This window comes from Rhododendron vialii, chromosome 9a (assembly GCF_030253575.1).
Source record: "Rhododendron vialii isolate Sample 1 chromosome 9a, ASM3025357v1".
In the NCBI taxonomy this organism is placed as follows: Eukaryota; Viridiplantae; Streptophyta; class Magnoliopsida; order Ericales; family Ericaceae; genus Rhododendron; species Rhododendron vialii.
In genome coordinates, this window is record NC_080565.1 from 38,910,782 (window position 1) to 38,919,765 (window position 8,984).

General features: G+C 37.4%; 1 protein-coding gene across 2 annotated transcripts; it reads left to right on the forward strand.

Annotated features, from left to right (window-relative positions):
- The first annotated feature begins 1,797 nt into the window (after nucleotides 1-1,797).
- On the forward strand, nucleotides 1,798-7,411 carry LOC131300246 (short-chain dehydrogenase TIC 32, chloroplastic-like). Of its 2 annotated transcripts, XM_058325973.1 has the most exons (9): nucleotides 1,798-2,122; nucleotides 3,402-3,633; nucleotides 4,453-4,532; nucleotides 4,857-5,010; nucleotides 5,382-5,460; nucleotides 5,675-5,759; nucleotides 6,813-6,859; nucleotides 6,962-7,145; nucleotides 7,293-7,411. In XM_058325973.1, exons 1-8 carry the CDS (start codon nucleotides 2,017-2,019, stop codon nucleotides 7,136-7,138), a joined length of 960 nt encoding a protein of 319 aa, XP_058181956.1. In that variant the 5' UTR covers nucleotides 1,798-2,016; the 3' UTR covers nucleotides 7,139-7,145; nucleotides 7,293-7,411. The 2 variants fall into 2 exon arrangements, with proteins under 2 accessions (XP_058181956.1, XP_058181955.1); XM_058325972.1 differs by having other exon boundaries at nucleotides 6,962-7,411.
- Nucleotides 7,412-8,984: the final 1,573 nt, after the last annotated feature.

Below are 8,984 nucleotides of genomic sequence, written 5' to 3' on the forward strand. Positions count from 1 at the left end.
TATAGTGCACAAAAGGCTTGTACAATGTGTAGTGTACAAGACTTTTATGTACTAGAGTTTTGGCATTATCACTACCATTTTCTCTACTCGCGTAGTGCCCTTTCAACACACAGAAAATTCAAAAAAATATCAATGCAAATTTTCTTTAATCGTCTTGTGCATCGAACGGGCATTGTGCTAGTAAATACGTTAGGTAATTGCAGAATCATCGGAACAGTCAAAAAAAGTTCTGTTTATACACCTTTGAATAACTTTAACGAGAAGTTACAGATGCAATAGTTTGGAATAATAGTGATCCATGTATGTTGCAAAATTAGAATCATATCCTTTGATTCGAAGGCATAATATCTGGTATGACAATCAAATTAATAGAATCAAATGCTAAACAACGATTTGGAGAAGCCAATCCACTAAAAAGTACTTTTCACGATGGTATGGTCCACCAAAGAGTACAAGGTGGCACTGCAGAGGGTTGTTACTTAGTCCGTGCCCCATGCATACTTGCCTTCTCCATACGGAACTTTCGAGGAATATGATGAAGAACAATTCGGCAAACCAAGTTCAGCCAGATCGTCAAAGAGAAGCGCAAAAGCTAGGATGAACTGATTGAGCTCCTTTTTGACGGGGAAGAATCTGGTTTATGGCACGTTACTGCTGAATGTTTCGCCTGGAGGGGATTGATATTTGTAGTAGGAGGATTGATGTATAAGAGCATTGAGTAGGTGAGTGAACATCATCCATTTGATTCCTTGTATCTTGTTTTTCATATCTGTTAGTCAAGGACTCAAGATTATGGCTGCTGAGATGTTCAATGAAACAGATGGATTACAACTGGACAACAGAGTTTTTGAGAATGTTTTAGCAGAGCCAGGGAGAAACACAAGCCTCCAGCTCGTCTCTCTCATGTTATTCACTCTATCGTCGCATTATCAGAATCCATGTGCAAGAGAAGGGGACGAACAATTCAAATTTCGCTTTCAAGAAACAATGCAATGCTTTCGACTCCAATGAAAATAGCGGAATCAATTTGGTGCTTATAAACGATGGTGTAGTTGTGGGATTCAACAAAAAAACAATCTCTCTCTTGTCTCGTTATCATAGTCTTCTGAAAGTTCAACTTATGGCATTTATATTCACACTGGATGACAAAATTCCAACATTTCATACTTCATTCACTTTTGAATACATTGATAGCGATTATTAAGAGAACGCTTTCAAATGCTGAAAGTTTCATACTTTCAACCTTTCAAAAAAGAATAGGACATCCAAATAATCACCAATTCATGGGGTCGGGAGTGGAAGCAAATACCATGAAGGATTCACGAAGAGCAATTAGCAACAAAGAATTCAATCAACATCGAATCTTATCTTTACTAAGAGTTCAAGTCTATAGCAATTCATGTACACCCATTAACGGCATGTCACGTGGTCCGGTGATAAAATTCTCTCTCACAATTCATTCGTCGTCGATTTGGAAACCATGTCTGGCAATTTGGCAAGTGGTTTTCCTCCCTGTCCTTGATAAGAAAAAACCAAAACTTCCAAGCTCAGAATCTAACCACAGCAAAACATTATCTCATCTTCCCCACTTTGGGCGGGTCAGCCTGCGTATTTGAGGTTTCATGGAAAGACATTGGCATACAGACCTCGCACGTTGAACGCGGGAGGTTCTTTGAAACGACGTCGGCTCGGACTAGTAAAGACTTCGCAGCTTCAACCTGGGAAGTCTTTTAAACGCCATTCCCATTCGAAGCTCCGGACTTCAACGTGGAATTTGGTCGATTGTACACTCATTCCATCTCGATCAGAAATGTTCAAGTTGTAGAGATTGTCAAGACGATAAATCCTGTTAAAAACCATGTAAATCAAACACCGATTAGTATGTAAACGAAGATAATTTTGATGATTTTATTTGTGTTAAAGTATATTTGATTACACTGGATCAAACCCAATATTACGCAAACACGACTCTTTAGTTCGATTTGGCTGAGAGAGAGAGAGAGAGAGAGAGAGAGAATGTGGGTGTTCAGCAGAAAAGGACCATCTGGATTTTCATCACGCTCTACAGCTGAGGAAGTTACCGAAGGAATCGATGGGACTGGTCTCACTGCCATAGTAACAGGTCTCTTCTAATCGTCCTTCTCCTTCATTCAACCCTATACTGATAACCACTCCGCTAATTTCGATTTCGTGTAGCTTTCATTGTTCTTTGGCAATATCGCAATTAGGAAACCAAAACACGAACGAAACTGCTCATCACTCCATTCCTTGTTTGATAACAATCGGGTTCGTATGAGGTTTCTTTCATGGTCTTGAATTTGTCTTTTAATCCGTAGATGGTGTTTTTACACCTATTAATCTGCAACAACAACAATTTTGCAGCGGTGAGGCTAAATGATTGACACGATGATGTTTCTGTAAGCTCAATATTGATTATTTAAGTTAAATTTTCAAATAAAACAGTAAAAATATGGAAGAAAAGTGTAGAATGTTTGAGATTTTGGATTTAGTTTTTAGCAAATTAGAGTGTTTGGGTGGGAGTTGACATGAATCGTATGATTCTTTAGAATCACTTTTTCTCTAAAATATATGTTTTGACGCTCTTAAACGAACAATTGGAAGTAAAGATAGAGTATGGGGTTGGAGATGCTCTTAGAACGAAAATCATTGATTGCAGATATCAGGATCTCAGAATTGAAAAGATTATTTTCAGGATCTTATAATGGAAGTGATTGCGTTCACATTGAATTCCATCCCTTGGAAATACTTTTTTGGGTGAAGTTCTAGTTTTCCTTCTGTATAAGTAATATAAACAATAGACTTCACATAAGAAAAAGGGTGAGTAAAGCCTTCATGTAGATCATTACAAAAAATATCCAGTGTAGAACTATATCCTCATTTTTACTTACCAAAAAAGGAGGAGAATATCCTGAGTTTTGTCCAAAAATTTTCTTAAAGTATTTGTCTGTGCTTGCCTGCACGGACTTGAGAAAATTTCCTGTTCTCTCAATTAGCCAAAAGTATGTATTGCGAATTTACAATGGTCTGTTGAGAAAGACACCTTGCATGAAGTAGTAAGTTTAACTTCATTGAACCATTTTGCTTATACACTTCACATACCACTTTTATAAGCAGTGGGAGCCACCAGACAACAAATCTCTCTAACTTCTGGAAATACCATTTGTAATCGAGAACAAGGCATGTTGCTGAATGTCCCTGAAGTTGGATTATTTGAGTTTTCCCTGTTGAATCTGTTCATATTCTGCACTGCACAAAAGGACTACCACATGAACTATGTTGGCTGAAGTAATATATTGTTCTTAATCCTTCATCTTTCTTTTGCTCATTTGCATTTGGCACTTGATTTTTTGGCGAATACTTCTCGTGTTGGTTTTATTCAGGAGCATCAAGTGGTATTGGCACCGAAACTGCGCGTGTTCTTGCGTTGCGTGGTGTCCATGTAGTAATGGGTGTCAGAAATATGGCTTTTGGAAAAGAGGCTAAAGAAGCTATAGTTAAGGAAATCCCAACTGCAAAAATTGAAGCAATGGAATTGGACCTTAGTTCATCGGCGTCAGTGAGGAAGTTTGCATCGGAATTCAATTCATTGGGACTTCCTTTGAATCTCCTCATGTAAGACATGTCAGGGATACAAATTTAATTTTCTTCTCTCTCTCTCTCAGTTTACCTTCGTTCTTGAAGCTTGATTTTCGTAAGTTAGATGGGTTTATGCTTGCTCATGAGCCTAAAATGCCTTCCTATCATTTCAAGGAAACAATCAGCAAGAGAAAACTCTGAAAAGAGACCTTTATGTGGCTTCAAATTTTAAGATATCCATATGGGCCTATTTGTGTCCACCAGTGCGATTTATTATCTTCATTGGTAGTGTGTTGAATGTTAGGCATATATCTTCTACATAATCATTGCAATGTTGGAAAACTTATTTGATGGCCACCATGTTTTAATAAGCTCATTAGATGTACCCTTTCTTTATGTACTTGTTGGATAACCCTTGATGTAACATATATAAAACCCTAGACTTATGGTCTTAATTTGAGGTAGTTGGCTTGCGACATAGAAAGAAAACTATGTGCTCCTATCAACTTTCCTCCAATTCCATTCTACATCTCATTTGGCGATAGTGTGTTGAATGCTAGGCACTTATCTTCCAGACTGTTGTGACAACTTTGAGAATGTGTTCACCTCCTCAAGTTCCTTATAAATCTCAAGGTCAAACAGTACCTTTCTTAGGTTGGTATTTGGCTGTTCTTTTCTGAGGTCATATAGCACTATCCTGTCGCTGGTAGCCTCTGTTTCCAAATTTGTTTGATTGAGCCAGCTATATCTCTTGTTTAATAACATATCCATCTTAGCTTTCTCCTCTTCACAGGCCTGCTTGGTCGTTTTTTAGCTTGAATATGAGCACAAAGCAATTCTTTTTCTTGTTGCAAGTAATAATGCAGGAATCATGGCAACTCCATTCATGCTTTCCAAAGACAAGATAGAGCTACAGTTTGCAACAAACCACTTAGGTAAGATAAACTACTTTTAGGTGCAAATTTTCGTAGGTAGTGGTACATTTATTTAAATACCTTGAATGCTACATCTTTTTGAGTTTGGTCACTTCTGGCGTTGCTGTTTTCAGAATCTTGTTTCTTCTGCTTAAGTTAGAAATACAAGGCTCGATGGAAGTTTTTCAGCTAGTTTTTGTATTTCAAACATTTTTCCATTTCACTGTTGAATCGTTGATGGTTAAATCTTGGTTAAGTGATTTAAGATGGGTATGTGATTTAAGAACTTCACTAATTGGTGTCAGTAGGGTAAGTGATTTAAGATGTTCTGTCATCTTCTTGCAGGCCATTTTCTTTTGACTAATCTGTTGTTGGAAACAATGAAGAAAACAGCACGTAGAACTAGCAAAGAAGGTAGGATTGTAAATGTATCGTCAAGACGGCACCAATTTACATATCCAGAAGGGATCAGATTTGACAAAATGAATGATCAATCAGGGTAAGACTACTTTGGATTCATATACAACAGATTGACATAAATCTTGCAATCAACAGTTCTTGGTTCTCGTCACATTTTCCATTGTACTTAGAAGTAGCTTAATACCAATATTTTAGCAACAAATGTTTCTAGCTATAAGTTACTTCTGCTTGAGCAACCGAGGGGAAAATACATTGCAAAAGCAGCTATAAGCTACTCCGCCTCTCTCTCTTAATAATACTCGACTGCCCCTTGCAAGTTACAACTTTTTAAGCTTTGAATGCAAGGAAATACTTGATAGTCTCCTGTACAAGGTTTGATTTTTCCAACTTATATGCGTAAACAATGCTATTTGCATTTGTCTTGGCTTTCTTTTAAGTTGCTATTTGCAGGTATAGCAGTCTATCTGCGTACGGTCAGTCAAAGCTTGCTAACGTTCTTCATGCCAATCAACTTGCGAGGGATTTGAAGGTCTGTGCCTTACTATGGTGGAATATCTGTTTAATTATTCTTTTAAATTTTCCACTTTTATTCTCTTCCTGCTTAACATGAATTCATAATGTGCTCTCATCCTCACTGGCTCTAAAGATAGATATGTGATGCACTTCTATGGTTTTGCTGGCGCTGTAATTTAGAGGTAATTGATGCTCAAGTGTAGAATATTAATCATAGTGTCCCTGCACAGGACAATGGTGTGGAGATAACTGCAAATTCACTTCATCCAGGAGCAATTGCCACTAATCTATTCCGTCATTACAGGCTTGTTAGTGGTAATCTTTTTCTCCCTCTTCACGGTGCATACTTGTGAGCTGTGACCCTATGGAAGAAGAAAATGTAATGTTTATGCTCAATATTCTGTGACCATACTTCTCATGATAGCCAATTTTTGCACATTTATTATTCTCATCTTGCCAATCAGACTAAGACTTCCATATTCTCCAAAAGAGAAGTTAATTGGAAAGAAGTATCTTTCCCTTGAGGATATTGCGAACCTTTTAATGTTTTTCTGTAAAGTGACTACAAATAACATGTTCGTAAATTGTGATGATGAATGGTAAAACAAAAAGTCAAAAAAAAAGAAAAGAAAAGAATAGGAAAGCAAAACGTCAGTCCAATTTCAGACTGTTCAGCTTAGAGGATCTCCATTTGACTCTTCAAAATTGGGTGTGTCATATGACAAAGTGACAAAAATGGAACCCAATTTTATGTGTTAAGTATGTGTCGGTTAAAAAGAGGTGTGTTATATCCAAACTGGTTTTTCTCTCTTGTATTGCTTTGGCTTGTGTTGTTGTCTGGCTTCTTGGGGATGGTTCCCTGAAATGTGCCGTATTGCTTTGGTTTTTGGTGTAAAAGTGTAATTTACCGGGAAAAAGAACCTTCAAAATTGTTGTTAACTACATAGAGTCTGACCTTAAAATATACTATAGTATCAAATGGAGGTGCTTGTAAGTGTTAAGTTATTAAAGTTGTCTCTTTTGCCTTATGCTTAGGTAATCATATTGCTTGTATAGTGCTAGAAGCCTGGCTATTGCCAAGTTTCAGAATGTGGTCCAAGTAGTTTGGGGGCAACCATGGTACAAGCTGCACTGAAGATGTAGTTCACACCTAGTCATACACTCGTAAAATCCTGTATTTATGGGACTGGGCCGATTAGCATTTGTGAAGGGTATTCTTTTTTGTTTTAGCTAATGTTTTAGGAGTTATCTTACTAGGTGTGTAGCATACAAGGGTAGATTCAATAACTAGTGGAGTTGCTTCTGCTCCATGCATGCGATGAAATTCTGTAAGTTTTATGCATTTTTATTGGGATATTTTTGACACAGGTCTTGTTGATGTGCTTGGTAAATATGTGATTAAAAATGTTCAGCAGGTACCTGTTTACTATCACCCAATGTTGTATAGCATACTTTCCTCATTGAGCACAGTAGTTTTCTCTGGATATATGTCTCATGTATAATGGAGTTGCTTGTAGGGGGCGGCAACTACATGCTATGTGGCATTGCATCCACAGGTTAAAGGGATGAGTGGCAAATATTTTGCAGATTGTAAATTAGCCGAAGCAAGCTCGCAAGCAAATGATACTGAACTGGCAAAGAAGCTGTGGGATTTCAGCTTGAGATTGATTAACCAATGCGCCCATGCTTCATAGACTACAGGTTAGTGTTCAACTGATATTTCTTCTTCTTGGCCTTGAAGGAAGAAGCTATTTAGTCACATCAGCTTATTAGAGACTTCCCAACAAACTGCAAATTCCTGGACCTAAAATTTACTTAGCAAATGCCTGCACGCGCTGTTTCATTCAGGTTCTTGTTAAATGCCTCTGTTTCTATTTACAAAAATTGGGAGAAGGAAAGAAAGAGATGGCAGAAATGTGGAAATTGCAGGATACATTAAATATAAAGTTTTGTTCTGGCTTGACAAATGCTTCTTAAATAGATGGGGTCTTGAAATATATATATATATATAGAGGAGTTTTCCAGTGAGGGATCCCTCATTTTGTTAAAATGAGGGACTTTCATTTCCCGATCAAATTTTGAAAATCCGAACCGTTCAATGTGTGCAGAACGTAATTTTAAGGGTCCTCGCGAGAAATCAACAAAAAAAATGACCGGGAAGGGCGTCATCCAAGCAGTTTTTTTTGAACCGTTCAATGAAAACTGCTCGGATGAAGCCCTTCCCGGTCATTTTTTTTGCTGATTTCACACGGGGACCCTTAAAATCACGTTCTGATAACTTTGAGCGGCTCGGATCATCGAAATTCAATCGGGAAGGGGATACATATATATATATATATCTCTCTCTCTCAGGTTACTATCTTATTTTTTTCATTTCTTTCCAATCCATTCTCCTTCCTTTTCAAATAAAATTTCGTCTTCATCAGTGGGGACAAGAATTCCCCACAAATAAAAAGTGACATGACCAGATTTTACTTACCAAAAAAAAGCATGCCCAGATTTTTTTCATATTCCTGTAATGTTTTGCTTGTAAACTTTTATGTGAAAATACTTGGGAACCCTTCTAAAACTCGAGCCCGATTCTGTGTAAATATGTGTCCAATTATTACAAGCATTCCATCTCATTACCAACCTGGACAGCTTTTTGCTTGTTGAAATGACTGTTACTGACCCCAATAATAAAAGTCGACGTTAAGTTCAAATGTGGGTTGGAGTAGTTTCCAGCACCCAGTGGCATCTGGTAAAAATAGAATACTCAACTAATGGATGGTTCAGGCAAGTTGTTCTTTAACCTATACTCCACTACTGGGGATAGGGTAATCTGGGGACTCTTTCATCCATCTCCCTACCAATCCCCTAACCCAAACGGAGTGTTAAGCATTCGTGTAAAAGACCAAATTTGTAGAGGTCGCCCCAAGACTAAATGGATGGCAAATGCCGAAAGGATTACGACGCATTCTGATTCCACTAGAGTTGACTCCGAAAGCAAAGAATTTTTTTTTTTCTGATTCCACTAGAGTTGCTTCCGGAAGCAAAGAATTTTTTTGTACATTGGAAATGGGTTTGGTATCTTAAACTGCAATCTTTTAGCATGGAGCAGTATTATTTTCGTTTTCTTGTGTGTGAACGAATGCTTAGAGATGCCAAATCAGGTCATTTGGAAAAATAAAAAACAAAGAGACAACAAAATCATAGCATTTGGAGCTTCTCCGTGAGCCTATCTTTACCATAAGAAAATGTAATAGCTCTATAAAGCCTCCAAAGTCTCAATAGGTTTTTTTTTCCGATCAATGGAAAAGATCATTTACATTATGTATAAATTACAAAGTGCAAATTCAGGATAATATATCAATGGAGAGGGTTTACGAGACAATCAAGTTCAACGACTAAATTAACACAAGAAATAAGCCCCTCACAAAAAAGAAATAAAAGTAAGTACCTTTAAGGGAAAAACACTTATACACTCTTGTAAGGAGATTCTAACTCTCGATCTCCTGGTGAGATGAATTGAATCGAATTGAATCGACAAGTGAGGTAACC

What these genes read in the sequence shown, in the direction of transcription:
- LOC131300246 (XM_058325972.1), top strand. Translation starts at nt 2,017, where the DNA reads ATGTGGGTGTTCAGCAGAAAAGGACCATCTGGATTTTCATCACGCTCT. An exon ending in TCTCACTGCCATAGTAACAG is followed by an intron (nt 2,123 to 3,401) that starts GTCTCTTCTAAT and finishes GGTTTTATTCAG; the next exon opens with GAGCATCAAGTGGTATTGGC. An exon ending in GTTTGCAACAAACCACTTAG is followed by an intron (nt 4,533 to 4,856) that starts GTAAGATAAACT and finishes ATCTTCTTGCAG; the next exon opens with GCCATTTTCTTTTGACTAAT.